The sequence below is a fragment of the Lipophrys pholis genome (assembly GCF_963383615.2).
Source record: "Lipophrys pholis genome assembly, chromosome: 6".
NCBI lineage: Eukaryota > Metazoa > Chordata > Actinopteri > Blenniiformes > Blenniidae > Lipophrys > Lipophrys pholis.
The window spans coordinates 24047368-24064524 of record NC_137629.1 but is presented as its reverse complement, the minus strand read 5'-3'; the positions used below and the strand labels follow the sequence as shown (position 1 = coordinate 24064524).

The window sequence follows — 17157 nt, the reverse complement described above, 5'->3', positions numbered from 1 at the left end:
ATCGCTATTTATCAATCCATCATTTATATAGCACTTTCCATAGGCAGGGCAAGGCAAATTTATCTATAGCATCATTCAAACATGAAGCAATTCACACTGCTTTACAAAGAAATGAAGGAGATACGTTAAAACAAGGTGACTAAAAGATGTGAGTGTGTCAGCAGTCCTCTGGTATTCAGGAACTTTGTTCCACAGGTAAGGAGCATAGGAAGTGAAAGCGCCTTCAAACTGTTTACTTCTGACTCTGAGAACAATAAACAAAGGAGAAAAGAAAAGAAGTAGAAGAAGTTTTTGGGGAGGGGGGGGGGGTGTTGTTTTATTTTGTTTTGTTTGTTTTGTTTTTCAAAATTACTTTATTTGCGGAAAATATGCAAACAACTAAAAGTCATTAAAGAACCATAAATAATGGAAGAAGAAGAAGAAGAAGAAGAAGAAGAAGAAGAAGAAGAAGAAGAAGAAGAAGAAGAAGAAGAAGAAGAAGAAGAAGAAGAAGAAGAAGAAGAAGAAGAAGAAGAAGAAGAAGAAGAAGAAGAAGAAGAACAACCAAGGCTGCAGCTTTCAGAAGAAAAGCATAAATTGTAAATTTCTTTACATGTCATATAAAATTTTTTTTTTGAATATTTTCAGTAATAATAATAAGTAATTCAAAGAAAAAACACACATCGCCAAGCAGTTTATTCTTTTAAAATTTTCCGTATCAAATCAAATGTATTCGAAAGTATTTTTTCACATCGGCGCTCTTTGTCCACATATCCCAGAATGCCGTGCGGCCTCCCTCACCCCTTCATAGTTTTTGTATCCGGGTCTGGACTTCCTTTTCCTCTGTGCCTAGATGCGATGAGGACCTAGGTCTTCCCGGACCTGTACAAAATCCAAATCCATCCTTGAAAGAGGCACCACCGAACCGCTCCAAAATGACCGAGCAGATGACAGTGAGGGGGACCCTGAAGGGCCACAATGGATGGGTCACCCAGATCGCCACGACGCCCCAGTACCCCGACATGATTCTGTCCGCGTCCCGAGGTGAGGCTTCCGCCGCCGGCTCCGCCACACGGCCTCACGCTGGCTGCTAAGCAGCCGCTGCCCGGCACCGGGCCTACAATTTAAACCACCGTGTGGGTTAACTCAGGTGAAGAAAACGACCCAACAGCCGCTAAATAAAAGTAATTATTCGGGGTTTTTTTTCCACACGCAGTCAGCTCCGTTCTGATCCGCTAGTTAGCATAGGGAGCTAACCTGTTAGCCGCTCCACTGACACGTATTTCCTCCCAGGTTGCAGCAAATAAAGGCTCAATGTGCGCATTCTGCATCGTTTGACTTCAAATGATCGTAAACCGAACCTGGATCACACTTTTGATTTTATATTAAACCTGGAACTGTGCTACCCTAAGCTAGCCACACATGCTAACCACGAATGTAAGATGGGCTTTCTGTCTGAAGTTAAAACTAAACCGATCTGTTGCTGCTTGTTTTCCCAGACAATAGCATCATCATGTGGAAGCTGACCCGTGATGAAACCAACTATGGCATCCCCCAGCGCAGTCTGCAGGGACACTCTCACTTTGTTAGTGATGTTGTCATCTCCTCGGATGGACAGTTTGCACTGTCTGGCTCCTGGGACGGGACCCTCCGCCTGTGGGATTTGTCCAAGTAAGTAATTGGACATCTCTTCATGCAACTCGTCTTTCATTTCTTTTGCTTAAATCCTAGTTAAATAAAGCTCAGTCTAAAGTCTAAACGAGTCTAGTTTGGCATAGTGTCGTCGGGAGAAAGCACATCGCCTAACCTGCCTGTGTAAAGCAGTGTCCTTTTTAATAAAATCATCCACACGTTATCATTTTAACAGCAAAATCTACAGTCCAATTTACCTGAGTGGCTGGGAGGACTCCTTGGGAGTATGACTTGTATGCCTCTGTGTGGAGAGCTGCAGTTTAATTCCACAAATACATTGTGATTTATCAATTTGTTGGCTTGTCAGATAATGCAGCGCTTCGATTTCACATCTGAAATTACTTAACCACAGAAAATATTGAAATCAAAGTAACATTAACAGTAGAATTGCTTGTAAAGTTGTTGAAGTCTGGACATATGGACTGACCTTGCAGCCGTAAAGTTTATTTTCCGATGATACATTCCTTTCTCATATTGAATTTTGATTGACTAGCTTCTGTCGAAGACAAACGACTGGATTCTTTTCAAACACAAAGTTCATGAGGAAACTAGAAATCATCAGGTTGATTCTATTCAGCACTGAATCCGTCCCTGCTCTGTGTCTTTCATCCTCTGTTAAAGTACGAGGCAGTTTTTCTTATTTTAGATAAATGTTTGTATTTCCTCAGTGGAACAACCACCCGCCGGTTTGTTGGGCACACCAAGGACGTTTTGAGCGTGGCCTTCTCCGCTGACAACCGCCAGATTGTGTCTGGCTCCCGGGACAGGACCATCAAGCTGTGGAACACCCTGGGCGTCTGCAAGTACACCATCCAGGTGAGCGCCAAAGCTTTGTCAGAAGGAGCTGTGGAGTAGGTCGAGTGCGAGGCCACACATCTTAAGCCACCTTTTGAAATTGCGTGGACGTTGGTCAGTGCAACAAGTAATTAGTGAAAATGTTGCTGTACTTTATTGAAGAGTTGGTTGTGATTGACTTGATGGTTAAGTGATTAATTAGATTTAGTTTAGGATTCATGTTAAACTTTTTTCCAACGTCTTTTGGCAGTAATATTCGCTGAGAACTTTGAAGTAATCGCTTGTTTAACGTGACACTTTTGCCTCTTTTATTTGCAGGAGGAGAGCCATTCTGATTGGGTGTCCTGCGTTCGCTTCTCCCCCAACAGCAGCAACCCCATCATTGTGTCCTGCGGCTGGGACAAGATGGTCAAGGTGTGTAGTTTATAACTCGGTGGTTCCTCTCGTGATTGAACTTTGACCAACGAGCCTGTATTAAGTGGCTCCCTTGGTTAGCTGAGTTTTGTGGTTGATGGCCGCAATCCGTACTGCTCAGTGATGACATTATTCATGCAAACATAAATGTAACATGATGTTTGCTGCTAGGTGTGGAACCTGGCCAACTGCAAGCTGAAGACCAACCATATTGGTCATACCGGCTTCCTGAACAACGTGACTGTGTCTCCTGATGGTTCCCTGTGTGCATCTGGAGGAAAGGTGAGTGTTTCTGGAACTCCTCAGAGGGGCCAGTATTGTTTTCTATTGACCATGGAGATGTTTGATGCCATCGGTTCTCTTCTATTCAGGATGGTCAGGCTATGCTGTGGGACCTGAATGAGGGCAAACACCTCTACACCCTGGACAGTGGTGACACCATCAATGCCCTTTGCTTCAGCCCCAACCGCTACTGGCTATGTGCCGCTACTGGACCCAGCATCAAGATCTGGGTAAGATTCCACCGTGGTGCATTAGATTGTGTTTGAACTAAAACTGCAGTGATGGAAAACTACATTGCCAGTCTGTATTTCATGATGATAACAGAGGCTGTTTCTGAGCTACATCTTATAAACTAATGTGTGCAGTGTTTTCCTTCCTTCCTTACTACAAGTAACTGGAACAATTTTGTTTTTACCATCTAGGATCTGGAGGGCAAGATCATCGTTGATGAGCTGAGACAGGAGGTGATCAGCACAAACAGCAAGGCTGAGCCTCCACAGTGTACTTCTCTGGCATGGTCTGCCGATGGACAGGTACAGAACACTCACCACAGATGGCTGTTGAGTGTTGAGTGTTACACCCCGATGATTACAACCATTCATTTTTTATCTCTGATGTCCACTGGTGACAGTCCTGCAATTATGAGGGGCATGCAACACCAATGATGGATCTCACGTTTTAATAGCAGATTTTCAGTCACGGGTGTTCATTTCTGTTTCAGACCCTGTTCGCCGGCTACACTGACAACCTGATCAGAGTGTGGCAAGTCACCATTGGAACTCGATAAGAGCCACTCTTAGAGACGACTTTGAATAAAAGACTGTTTTGAAAAGACTGTGTGCCCTCTTGATCTCCACATTATTTGATACAAGTCTCCATTGAACTTATTGTGGAATGAGAACAAGCTTCATATAACTCACATGTACAGCCTAAAACGAGATAATTTGAAGATGTGTAAAATTTGGGGAAACATGGTTATGCTTTTTTTATTTATTGGTCTTAAATGACAACATTTCTATTATTACATACATAATGTAAAAACATTGTAATTGATCAATTTAATTTGTATCAAGAAAAAATGTTTTGTCACTTTAAAAAAAAAAAAAAGAAATCCAAGTCCAGAGTACTGAGAAGGGGGGGGTTCATCTGTGCAAAGAAGACCTTGGCCAGCGGCTGTGGGTAGAGGGGTGTTTGACCAAGGCGGAAAACCAGCCAGGTTCATCAGTGTGCCAGGCATGAGTGACATCCTGAGGTAACGGGGAATTCCTTTTACTTCCTTCACCAGTGAAAGTTGGTAGGCTTTTCACAAAAAGTGCTTGTCTGATTTGCAGGCAATTTTCACAGTAATATAATGGTATTAATAATGCACTCATCTATTAGGTTTTTTTTGTTGTCTCATTATTGGTGGTAGTATTAATTTGTGTTTAATTAGCCAACTTAAGCGCTCTCATTCACTGGAATGTTACTTTTATTTTGAAATCCGCTTGTTTATGCCCTTACGGTAATGCTAGCTTGACGGTGCTTTCTAAAGTGGGGGCTTGACACCAGCGTTTCCTCAGGATGGATCAGATTCCAGGGATTCATGTAGAAAGGACTCTGGCCATCATCAAGCCGGACGCCTTTCACAAAGCTGAAGACATCGAGGACGTTGTCATCAAGTCGGGCTTCACTATTCTGCAGGTTGGTCAAAGTGTTTATGTGATCTAAGTGTTGGTTGCAGACTCTCTCCAAATGAATTGCTCTTATTGGCTGAGGTGCAACATGTGCCTCAGTTACAGGGCGAAGTAATATACAGGAAAAATGGTGATCGGTTATGGCGACAACTGAAATGTGTAACTTTATTGACATTCGAACGGCAAAAAACAACCAGCACGGTAAACAACTGAAACGCACAGCTACAACAAGTAACCATGGCAACGGCCAAACACGGTCACGGGGAGCATTTTCCCACGATCCCCTGCGCCCCTCCATCACTCCACAGAGGTTGCACCTTGCGAATATATTCATTAATTACAAACGATCCGATGTGTTTAACTCCCTTGTTGAGGCATCGGCCAGTCTAATGGCTACAGACTGGTCTGGCTTCCTCTGTACATTTGGGGGAAATGAGTTTCTGGCTAAAGGTGGTGTTGCTTTCCATTGGATGTCATGGAGAGGGTGGAGGTCATTGTTTCTTGTTGCATACAGTTTATGCACAGTCGTCATGTCTGAAACAGCTGCCAACCCTTTCCCATTCAGCCTGGTGCAACCAAATACAGTGTGTAGCAACATTCTCAGAAAGCGTCTTTGGAAAGACTGTCTGACAGCTGAACTCTGCCGCAGGAAGACTAGTGAGGCCCCAACACCGAGGATGAAACCGAGACGACTACTTTATTGATCCTAGACGAAATTCAAAGAGTCAGCCACACAAAATGAATCAATTCTGTGATAACATACACTAAAATAACACCAGCTTTCATACCAATATGCACAGGTGACTGCAAGACAGATGAGATGTTAAAAATAATTTTTTTGCTTAAACATCAATAAATTCACCACTAAGAAACACATTGCCAGGTTAAATAAACATAAATAACACTACCATCCATCTATCTTCTGTGACGGACATTTCACCAGTCCATCTCAGGGTAAACTCAGTGCGACAGACAATCACAAAGGCTCACATTTACACATACGTACAATTTGTAAGTCACCAATGAACCCAAATGTATGTTTTTGGACTGAAGAAAAAAAAAAACATATACAGATAGAGAGGAAAAAATCTAATCCGATCTCTTTACTTTTTATCCTGACATTTTTTATACCAATAGATACAAAGGAAAGAGAGCTGAGGACAGAGAAGAAAAATACCAGTAACACTCTGAATGATTACCCTTGATGTAAACTGTAACAGAGCAAGGATTCTTACAAAATAGATGCATAAGAAATAAATAAGAAATACGTTTATCACATGTATTTATTATAGTATTTGCATCTGCTTAAGTTTATCCATCTTGGTACTTGAGTAGAGCAAATGTTCTTTCTGGTAACTGTTCGTTGGTTCGGCTCCCTCGACAACGTTCCACTGAAACATGTAACGTCGTTTGTGTTGTAGAAGCGAGTGCTGCAGCTAAGTCCTGAGCAATGCAGTGATTTATATGCAGACCAGTACGGCCAGCCCTTCTTCCCCAGCTTGACAGCCTTCATGAGCTCTGGCCCCATCGTCGCCATGACGCTGGCTCGTAACAACGCCATTGCCCACTGGAACTCCATCATCGGACCTGCTAACATCACCAAAGCCAGAGAATCTCATCCAGAATGGTCAGTGTTGTTGTGCTCATGGTGTAAATATGTTGTCGAGAGAGTGATCCTTTTGTTTCTCACAACTTGGCACAGCTGATTGGGAGTTCTTACAAACCACAACTGTGATCTCGCCTATGAAAAATACATTACATCTGCAATTGCTCTACAAGTTTGTTTTTTTTAACTACATTTGACATAATTCTAACTGACTTTCATGATGCTGTTGATCATGTTTGATAAATCATACACTTTCATGCAAGTGTGTTAAACAATACATGACATTCGTAATCCCTAATCATTTGGAACTGCGGAAGTTATAGATAATAGACATATTGATTACATTGCTTTTAGCGGGGGTCTTTCACCTTTTTTAAACTGAGAACTTCTTCAAGGTTATAGATCAATATAAAGGAATACTTAACACCAACCTTGTGGAGCACTTCCAGTTCCACTTTGACTAACAATGAATAAGTCATGTGAAGAAGCTCAAACAGCTATTGACAATGATTCACAGTGTTTTGATTCTGTGTTTCGTAGATATTGCGATTTGCATTGCTTAGTCATGCCGTTTGAGCAAATAGCCTAGTTTTGCTATAACTTGGTGTAAAAGATTGCTTCTTATGTGATGAGCACTGACAGTTCTGCACACTGACAGCTTCGACACAAGACGTAAGTAAATACGTTCTGCTTTTCCTCAGCCTTAGAGCAAAATATGGTTCCTCAGATCTGGAAAATGCCGTTCATGGCAGTAAGTCACTTGATGGGGCCGTGAGGGAGATTAAATTCATGTTCCCGCGCTGTAAGTCGTTCTTACACATGCACATGTTGCTATAGAGAGAAATTGTCTTGACCACTTAGGATTCCAAACGCTTTCTTCCTGCAGCTGTAATTGAGCCTTTTCCTTCAAGTGAGGCACCGGAGGAATACCTGGGAAGGTGTGTGAACCCAGTTCTGCTCCGAGGACTCACAGAGCTCTGCAAGGAGAAGCCACTCAACCCCTGTGTAGGTGCCCATCCTCAACTTATCTACCACTATTCAATAGCCACTTACTACTTACCTTTTAATACTGGTGTTATTTCTAATGGTACTTATGCCTCCAACAGATTTGGCTTGCTGACTGGTTGGTCAAAAACAATCCTAATCATCCTGAAATACAGGAATATGGGAAGGAAAATGAATAAAAAGCAGCATGAGGACAAAGAGGAGATCAAACAGCGCCAAGTTGTTTTTATAATTATTGCTATTATTATTAAAAATGTATTTGTTCAGTACTTACTAGTATGCAATAAAAAATGATTTTACTGTGCCAATCACATGTCTTTCTGCTTTGTGTTACATATGACACCATGGAGTAGTGATTAGCAATATGGCAGAAATGTCCCGGGTTCCAGTCTTGCTTGTATTCCGCCTTGCTTGAATACGCATGTCATCCGTCTGCATGTGTTTTCTACTTTCGTTTCTTCCAAAAACATACATTTGATGCTAGATGGCTCTAAAACTGCCCTTATGTGAATGTGGTTGTCCAGTTTATACCCTGCCTTCACCCAGGATCAGCTCAGATTGGCTCCAGCACACTACAACCCTGAATTAAAGTTAAAAAAAAAAAAGAAATTGATAGAACATGGATGGATCTCGTCTCTGTTCATTTATGTGCTTTTGATTTACCTCCCCATTGTTTACTGCACAACGCATGGCGTGAAGGTCTTCCTAGAGCTGCTCATGGTTTAGGATTTGGTTAGAGGATTTACATTTTTATCAGTCAAACTTCCACTGGAGTTTGGAAGCCCAGTGAATGTCTTTGAAAGAAAACTTGTTTTTCTGTCACCAACCTTTTTTTTTTTTTACTTAGTCACTTTTATTCCCTGGCCTGCTTCTTATTATTTTTCATTCTCAATGTACTGTATATGTTGTTTGCACTTTTTATTATTTCATATTCTTGTAATTGCACTCGTAGATCTATTTATCTGATTCTGTAAAAAAAATGCATTGCCTTTCGGATTATTAAGTGTTGAGTTTGAGTGTGGAAGGCGTGGGTTCGACTCCCAGTTGGTGCAGAAGGGTGTCCAATGCAAAAATTGCAAGTTGCAATGACTTGGCAACCAGTGTAAAAAAAAAATAGATAAAGAGATATGAAAACGTATTATTATTATTTCACACGTCCTCATAGATTGCAGTTCTGTCGCGTTGATATGTCCAGTGAGTCCATGTGAGTGTACGTACACACACACACACACACACACACACACACACACACACACACACACACACACACACACACACACACACACACACACACAGGGGCGAAACGAGTACTCCGAGTTCCTTCCTGTCCTTTGAGGGCGTGGACCTCTTCAATGAAAAAAAAAAAAAAGAGCGAGAGAAGCGGCGGGCATTCGATTGGTGGAGAGTTTGATTGACAGCAGCAGCGGACCAACCAGGTGGCTCCTCCGCAGAATTGTCGTTTTTTTCCGCCGGTTCTAGAAAACCAACCACGAGTTGTGGTGCTGTGGGAGAATCCATCTTGAAGAGAGCTCTCCGGTTGTGTGTGACCAGTAAGCAGGTTTTTTTTTGTACTTCCTTATTCTGGTTTTTTCCCCCCGTTAGATTGTCACGTAAGTAGCCCGATTCGTGTAGGTTCTTTGTCCGCGCAGCTGTTCGTCCGGGTGCGGATCGAAGGAGAAAAGTGTGTGATCGTGAAATCGCGAGGCCCGTACGGGCGATGTGAACGGTTTACAATTACGTAACGAGCGGATTTCAGTCGCTCTCCCCGGGTTTGGTTTATCTGCGTCCACCTCATGGCCACAACAGTCGTAATCTCCTCCGTGGGTAGAAATGTACTTCAACATGTCGTTGGGTTGCCGTGGCTGTTCTAGTAAACGATACCCCGTTTACCATTTCCCGGCAGTCGGCAGCGGCGGCTGTCGTTAATGTATGGATCGTGCCGGGCAAAATGGTGGGAAAAGCACGTATTGGCATCGCGTAAATGGCGAAGCATGTATGAATGGTTATATAACCACCGGGGATTTACCGACTCGGGTGGTTATTCTTCTTTCTTTTTTTCTTTCTTCCCGATGTTGCATCAGGTCTAATCGTTCAAAAAAAAAAAAAAAAAAAAATGTCTGAGGCTGAGCAACAGTACATGGAAACATCGGAAAACGGCCACGAAGCCGACGATGACTATAACGGAGCCGGCCTCGCCGACGAGGGGAACGACGGAAACGACGGGAACGAGGGGAACGACGGGAACGACGACAGCGCCATCAACGAGTGCGGAGAGGGCGCAGGGCCCGACGCCGACGGAGACTCGCAGAACGGCGGCACCGAGGGCGGACAGATCGACGCCAGCAAAGGCGAGGAGGACGCGGGGTGAGTGCACACGACGACACCGAAATAAACCCCGTGATCGGAGCTGCCGGTTTGCGGTGTCTCTTTGTTTCAACCGGCCTTTTGTTGGCGCCATGTGCATAGCGGAGGGGGGATGGGCGCTCCGGCGGGGATTAAATGTAACGCGTTTTGCTTTATGGAAGGAGGAGAAAAAAAAATGAGCGAGAGAGAGGGAGGTGGTGTTGAGGTTTTCAGTTTATCGTGTTTAAAGAATCTCGAGGCTGGAGCGGCTGCAGGCTGCCCCCTATGCCACTGGGTCAACAGATGTTCGGGAACAGTGTGTACATAGTGTATATTTACCCCCCTACCCCTGCCGGGCGCCACCCCCACCTCCACAATATGAAGCCTGTAGGAGAGCTGCTGCCTGGGCCGCTCAAAATGTCTCTCCCTCTCGCTCTCTGTGCTCAGGAAAATGTTCGTTGGTGGTCTCAGCTGGGACACCAGCAAGAAGGATCTCAAAGATTACTTCTCTAAATTTGGCGAGGTGACGGACTGCACCATTAAGATGGACCAGCAGACGGGCCGGTCAAGAGGCTTCGGCTTCATTCTCTTCAAAGATGCTGCCAGCGTAGACAAGGTAAGTGGGGAGTGACGTTTTAATGTTAAGTGTTCCGTGGTCTTCCAAAGATTGGTGAGTTCCATTCTTCCCGATGCTCTCTCCCCACCAGGTTCTTGAACAGAAGGAGCACAGGCTAGATGGCAGACAGATTGACCCTAAGAAAGCTATGGCCATGAAGAAGGATCCAGTTAAGAAAATCTTTGTCGGAGGCCTTAACCCTGACACTTCTAAGGAAGTCATTCAGGAGTACTTTGCGACTTATGGAGAGGTACTGCATTCAACAACTGATCAGCGACCTAAGAGGCCATCGAGTGTGAAATGTTGACGGCTCTGTGCTTTCCTCTGTGGTAGATTGAGACCATCGAGCTCCCACAGGATCCGAAGACGGAGAAGAGGAGGGGGTTCGTATTCATCACGTATAAAGAAGAAGCTCCTGTCAAGAAGGTTATGGAAAAGAAGTACCATAACGTTGGTGGGAGCAAGGTAAATGCTGAGCACATATTGAATTTTAGCTGACATGTCTGAATCGTGTTTCACACTTCAATGTGTGCTTTTGTGTATCATCACAGTGTGAGATTAAAATAGCCCAGCCCAAAGAGGTCTACCTGCAGCAGCAGTATGGTGCCCGTGGATATGCAGGACGCGGTAGGGGCCGTGGAGGTGAGCACTTTGTGTATTGGTGTATGCCGGCAGAATCTGCGCTCAATAACAGATTTGACTGTGTGCATCTGGTCTGCTGGAGGTATATGACAACGCTCTCACCTGTTGTTTCCAGGCCAGGGCCAGAACTGGAATCAAGGCTACAACAACTACTGGAACCAGGGATACAACCAGAACTATGGTTATGGACAGCAAGGCGGATACGGATATGGCGGCTATGGCAACTATGACTACTCTGCTGGTTATTACGGCTATGGGGGTGGCTACGATTACAGTAAGCGATAAGTGCCCCCAGGGAAAGAAAAAAAAAAAAAAAAAGAAAGAAATGAGCGAAACTTTATTTTCTTGGTCCTCCTTGTTGTACAGAAGAACTCAGTCCCTTTTTCTCTTGTCCTCCAGACCAGGGCAATACAAGCTATGGGAAAACTCCAAGACGTGGAGGCCACCAGACTAGCTACAAGCCATACTGATCACACATAGCGCAGGTATGCATTTTTGCATCATCCGTGGTAGTATGAGAACATAGCTGTAACCATTAGTGCCTTTTGACCCCAACAATCTTTCATCTACTCTAAATCCATTCAAGCATTGTGGTGGGGTTAGGGTAGGTCGTGTTGTGGGGTCTGTGACCATTCGAGATGGATTCATTCCACCTGTCAGCCATCTTAAGATGCATCTTTGCTAAGACTTACTTGATCAGTAAGGATCGAGTTGGTGGTGGTTGAGAACAGAAAAAAGGGTCGTTTCACCTTTCACTGGGGTGCTAGGTGTGCTAGCTAGCGGTCGTGTCCCTCCCCCCCCTCCCCCTACCCCCCCTCCCCCGCTCCGCCCTCAAAGTGTGTCTGTCCATTCACTGACGTGTCAAACTCATTCATGCACCTGTCTGTCTGTGTGTAACTGCATGCCACGTTTGGTTTATTCTCAGTAACGTTAAGCACCGTGTTTTTCTCTTAAGGTCTAAAGTAAATAAGAAAAAGAGATCCATGGTCTGACCACAGCGAACATGGGCTCTGGCTTTTCCTTTGGAGTTGGCAGAAATTTGGACTCATGCTCCATTTGTACAGATCAAGTGAGGAACTGGGGAAGCAAATGTCACTTTTCCACTTTTTATTTTATATTGTTTTGTGTCCATTTACATTTCCAGTGATGGAAGTGTTATTTTTACTGTACTTTTTGGTACCTTTTTGAATCTAATGTATTGTATGGTTGTATTTTTACATGTCTACTGGATTTTCGAGCAGGAGCAAGAGCTTTTAAAGCTCATGAATAAAACAATTTAGCTTTTTTTTTTTTTTTTTTTTTTTTCTTTTTCTTTTGGTGTTTCTAGATCTTTAGTTATTTTCTCCCATGCTGAGTGTTGGATGCGAGTTGCATGGCTTCAGATGTGGGGTGAGGTAAATAAGGGATTTAAACTAATCAAAGGTTCTTTGTAAGCGTGTCAAATGAATGTTTGCAGATGACCTTGTAGACGAAGACAACCAGCATTTTTTTTTTTGTTTGTTTTGTTATTTTTTCTGTTATTTTTGTTTTTGTTTTGGCTTTTAAGGAGATTCTTCCCCCATCTTGTCTGCAATTTTAAGTGGCTTTACTAGTGTAATTCAACTGAACGCAAGCCTGTTAATGTAAGAGGGTACCCCCTCTCTCACTGGAAACTCATTCCTCTAGTGTCTTGGGCAAATTGGTAGAAATAAACTTTTGGTTTATATTACAAATGGATCTTTTTGTTATTATTTGTAAAGATAATGTTAAATGTTTTGTACTGTTAAATGGCTTGCTTGTTTTGTCATCAAGTAATGTTAACATCTCTACGGATGCCTCTTTGGGAAGCTGTGGGCGAAGGCTTCACTGCCTGCAGGATAACTGGCTGAGTGTTAATACCCACCCCACTAGATGTGAAACTGCAATTCTTGAGTTCATTTTAATGATTGTGTCCAGGAGTTAAAAGAATGTGGTCCGGTAAGTGATTAACTCAACCATCATGTGTCTAAACAATACAGAGCCAATCAGTATTAAGAGGGGGCAGGTTACATGAATGTTTGCTGTTAGTGGGTTTAAAATAAAAGAAAGAAGAGAAAGTCTAAATTTAAAAATGTAGACAGTTTATTAGGTCTTTGGTATAACAGAGGGTCAACTAGCAGTGATTTCACAAGAGACCGTGTGCTGTAGTTGGCATCAGTTGTTTGCACCCAATTGGCCGGTTATCATCTGAGAGGTTACTGCATCTCCCAACTTGATTTAATCTGGCACACATCTGGGGGGACAAATATAATGACATTTAACTTTCAGGTTGTATACAGCAGTGGAGATGTCTCAGTACTATTATCTAAAACTCACTGTCACCACTTTGTCCCTAAATTAAATCAAGATAGATGAGATAAAGAGAAACTATAGCAATGGCCCTTCTAATAAACAAAGGGGGAACCCTTGGTGATCAGTACCGACTGGAAAGAGACAACACGTTCTGCTGACTGGAGTGAACTTGTTTGATCTGCTGGAGCCTCAAGAATATCTCATATCTCTACCTCTGAACTTGATGAATGTGACCACCTGACAATGTCTGATGCAATTAAAGGTTTTCTACAGGTTTAACAAACCTTAGATGTCTTCCTTTTCCAGTCTGAGATCATTGGCTGTCATGTCTGTGAAAACAAGTAACCGGAATAATCTGTTCACGCTCAATATATGAATGGGTGAAATCACCAGGTCCAGTGTGTTACCAGAATTCCACAAGAGTTTGTGTATTGACTACAGAACTCGAGTTAATGCAGCTGACCTGTAAGTATGCGGTCGATGCACTGTACCACCAGCTCCGCGTCCTCCAAGCTGAAACACATCGGAGGCTTAAACTTCAGGACACTTTCCCAGGGGCCATCAGTGCTGACACAGATCTGATGATCCATCTTCAGCCTAAGTTTAGAGGGACATGGACGTGTAAGCGCATTGTATTCCATACGTATCGTAAGGGAAGCTCAACATTAGTCCACACCTTTTTACCACCCACGCGGCTGTTTTGGTCGCCGGTGTTCTCTTGTCTCGGTCTGTAACCAGGTCGATTCCCACAAACAGTCCAACTCCTCTGGATACGAGGACAAATGTGAGATATCAGAGGAGCTTCTTTAAATATTGGGACAATCTAGTAAAAATGTGCAACAAACAGTTTTACAAGGTAACGTAAAAATAACTAGAATGTCAGAATACTGATCATATAAACATACGATCTATGAGATGATTAGGAATATTTCAGAAATTATACATCAGTTTCACAAGCTCAAGCCTGCTGCTAAATATGCCTTCAAAATACTTTTTTTTTTTGGTTACATTTCCTGAGAAGTACTGGCCCATTGGCAAAGCACTGCATACCTATCCTTACATGTGTTTTTGATCATAGCCCAGACAAAAGAAATTCTTTTCTGGGAGTTTTGCTGAGATCAAGCACAGAATAGACAACGAGCATAATTATCTTATTAAAAGTTGTCCAACCAAAACATTAGTCGAAAATGTGAATTAAGCTCAAAACGTCATGAAAGGGGTTTAATCAATCCAAATATCTGTAGGGGTGTTTCAATGGTGTGAAAGAGGACTGTAAATAAGGTGTGTGATGATGGTAGGACTGCTGACATTACTTTGTTTGGCTGATTTAAAGGGACTTTTCTGTCATTGAACCCAGAACTGAATAAGTTTATTATTACTCTGATTTGCTTCACTTTGGAGGGTTTGGTGCACTGCTCACAGCGTCCTTACCGGACATCTCCAATTATTTCATGCCGCGCTTGTAGGTTTGCCAACAACTCTTTGAGATGTGCGCCCACTCTGGTGGCGTTTCCTCTGAGGTCCTCCTCCTCTATCACATCAAGGACCGCCAGGCCGATTGCACAGGACACTGGATTCCCTCCAAACTGCATGAAGTTGGTTAAGAAAACATTCAGCAACAACACTGGTTGTGTAATGGCAACACATTGAGGAGTGACTGAATCGCTTTCAGTTAACAAGGTTAAACCCAATTCCACATGAGTCAATTTCATATTTTGTGTAACTCACATCACACTTCTCAATGTATAAGTGTGTCAATACTCGATTAATTTCACTAGTCACCATATGGGTGAGCTCCAAATAAAAATGTGCAAAGTAGTTACCGTATTGAAGTACTCCACACCATTGGCTGTGAAAGCTCCTGCTATCTCTGCAGTAGTTGCCACACATGCCAGGGGATGCCCGTTGCCCATTGGCTTGCCCATCGTCACAATGTCAGGACAGAAACCTCCCTGAAGCTGAAAAGCCCAAAAGTGACTCCCCACACGTCCAAAACCAGTCTGCACCTCATCTGCCACAAAGACACCGCCAGCAGCATGGACATACCTGTGAAGAGAGTGATGCACCATGAAAATGCTGTGTACATAAGGCTGGACAAATTGGGAAAAAAAAAAAAAAAGTAAAAAGGTGACTCCCTACTCTGCAACCTTTGCAGAGTATCCCTGAGGTAGGATGATTTGTCCTCCAACGCTGGGCAACGATTCAGCGAAGAATGCACAGATCTATGGAAAAAGTGTGATTTATTAAGTTTATCTGATAGTATGCCTAATAGTAAGTCTTCTGATAGCAGCGTGGATAGCCGTACCTTGCGGCCTTTCCCGTGCACCTCGTCTATCAGATCTTTAACTTTATCAGCGTAGGCTTGGCCCGGGTTGGGATGATCTTCCCTGTAGGTGCCCCTGTAGGTGTCTGGTAAGGGTGCCTGTGAAAATGAAACACACTCTTTCAAATAAGCAGCAGGTAACTGCTGCCCAGGAGTTGGTGTAAATATGGCTGCTTAAATTTACAGACCACATGAACCCATTTTTTCTGTCCTGCGAGTTTCCGGAACTTGTAAGGACTAATGTCGATGAGGGACATTAGATGCCCATGGTATGCACTAGTATAGAGGGAGAATTTGTTGTAATTGACAAGCATGGTATAGCCAGAGGTTACTCCTGCTGTACCAGAACAGGACACTTACTGATCAAGCACAATGACGTCTCGATGCTGGGTGTACTGCTGTGCCAAGCGTAAGGCAAGGTCATTGGCCTCCGAACTGTGACACACACCAGACATGAATTCACTGGTTGCCCCTTCTGGAACACTTCCATGTGGGTTGCAGTGGTATAAAATAAAAAAACTCACCCAGAGTTGACAAAATAGAAAACACACAGTTTGTCTGGCAGGGTGGAGGCCAGACGGTCTGCATATAGGACCATGTTGTCATGCAGGAATCTGGTGTTGGTGTTCAGGAGCTCCATTTGTGCTGCTGCAGCCTTTGTAACATTGGGATGGCAATGACCCACTATTGAAAACGGAATCCACTCATTAGAAACGGTTGCCACTAGGTGGCAGGAGTGCGTTGGAACAGTATTTTATTAGTTGATCATAAAAAGTGTACTAGGAACTGAATAATAAACATTGTACCATGGTGGACGTTACTGATGCAATCCAAATACTTCTTGCCGTTTTCGTCGAACAAATATTGTCCCCTGGCTCTGAGTATTTTCACGGGGTCATCTGAATAAAACAATTTGCACGATTGCCTGTGTGCATATAAAACAAAACGTGTCAACACATCGTTAGCTAAAAACAAGAGAATACCAACAGACTTAATTCGACATACCCGATCAACCTCTTCCTCATTGCGAAGGTGTCTTCCTTCTTAAGTTTTTCTACTGCCATTCTGCCTTTCGTGTAAACTTTTCTGACAGTTGTCGCTGAGGTAAAAAAATCATTAATCGAGAGAAACTTGGACAGGACGTGCTCCGCCAGCCTTACAGCTGTACAGCTTCGTTATAACACCCACCACGCATGCGTCAGTCACATGACCGCTTCAAACCCGTCAATGTCCACAAACATGTATTGTGTATTTTATGTATATCTTGCTACTATTAGTAGTCTTTTTAAAGTTTTGTAATATGTGAATAATACAGAAAATATGAGTGTACGTTAATAATATCTACTATGTCCAGAAGTATGCCTTTCGCTTTATCTGGCATGTTCTAACTGTGGGACTACAGAAGAAGATAAAGACGCGTAAAATACGCGTGAACATGCTTTTTGTGACTTAACCTGACGTTTGAAAATACTTATAT

General features: G+C 43.2%; 4 protein-coding genes across 6 annotated transcripts; 3 read left to right on the top strand and 1 right to left on the bottom strand.

Moving 5' to 3' along the window:
- The first annotated feature begins 742 nt into the window (after positions 1–742).
- On the top strand, positions 743–3997 carry rack1 (receptor for activated C kinase 1). The gene is made up of 8 exons (XM_080465860.1): positions 743–1023; positions 1479–1650; positions 2340–2487; positions 2785–2880; positions 3052–3162; positions 3252–3392; positions 3585–3695; positions 3884–3997. Exons 1-8 carry the CDS (start codon positions 915–917, stop codon positions 3947–3949), a joined length of 954 nt encoding a protein of 317 aa, XP_080321986.1. The 5' UTR covers positions 743–914; the 3' UTR covers positions 3950–3997.
- A 685-nt stretch (positions 3998–4682) lies between these two features.
- nme5 (NME/NM23 family member 5) lies at positions 4683–7756 on the top strand (the record flags this gene model as incomplete). 2 transcript variants are annotated; one of them, XM_080465861.1, is made up of 5 exons in its annotated part: positions 4683–4842; positions 6257–6462; positions 7143–7243; positions 7328–7446; positions 7548–7756. In XM_080465861.1, the coding sequence occupies 5 exons, from the start codon at positions 4723–4725 to the stop codon at positions 7623–7625; spliced, it is 624 nt and encodes a 207-aa protein (XP_080321987.1). In that variant the 3' UTR covers positions 7626–7756. The 2 variants fall into 2 exon arrangements, with proteins under 2 accessions (XP_080321987.1, XP_080321988.1); XM_080465862.1 differs by having other exon boundaries at positions 4723–4842; positions 7328–7450; positions 7548–7609.
- A 1023-nt stretch (positions 7757–8779) lies between these two features.
- hnrnpaba (heterogeneous nuclear ribonucleoprotein A/Ba) lies at positions 8780–12332 on the top strand. 2 transcript variants are annotated; one of them, XM_080465857.1, is made up of 9 exons: positions 8780–8996; positions 9528–9810; positions 10237–10405; positions 10497–10655; positions 10739–10870; positions 10957–11047; positions 11163–11321; positions 11447–11532; positions 12003–12332. In XM_080465857.1, the coding sequence occupies exons 2-8, from the start codon at positions 9560–9562 to the stop codon at positions 11515–11517; spliced, it is 1032 nt and encodes a 343-aa protein (XP_080321983.1). In that variant the 5' UTR covers positions 8780–8996; positions 9528–9559; the 3' UTR covers positions 11518–11532; positions 12003–12332. The 2 variants fall into 2 exon arrangements, with proteins under 2 accessions (XP_080321983.1, XP_080321984.1); XM_080465858.1 differs by having other exon boundaries at positions 8938–9056.
- Positions 12333–13126: 794 nt separating this feature from the next.
- On the bottom strand, positions 13127–16877 carry phykpl (5-phosphohydroxy-L-lysine phospho-lyase). The gene is made up of 13 exons (XM_080465850.1): positions 16686–16877; positions 16487–16605; positions 16205–16364; positions 16041–16115; positions 15869–15956; positions 15663–15779; positions 15497–15579; positions 15181–15403; positions 14789–14943; positions 14034–14123; positions 13821–13954; positions 13642–13686; positions 13127–13298 (listed from the first exon to the last, which is right to left on the bottom strand). The coding sequence occupies exons 1-12, from the start codon at positions 16742–16744 to the stop codon at positions 13643–13645; spliced, it is 1347 nt and encodes a 448-aa protein (XP_080321976.1). The 5' UTR covers positions 16745–16877; the 3' UTR covers positions 13127–13298; position 13642.
- Between the last annotated feature and the right edge of the window lie 280 nt (positions 16878–17157).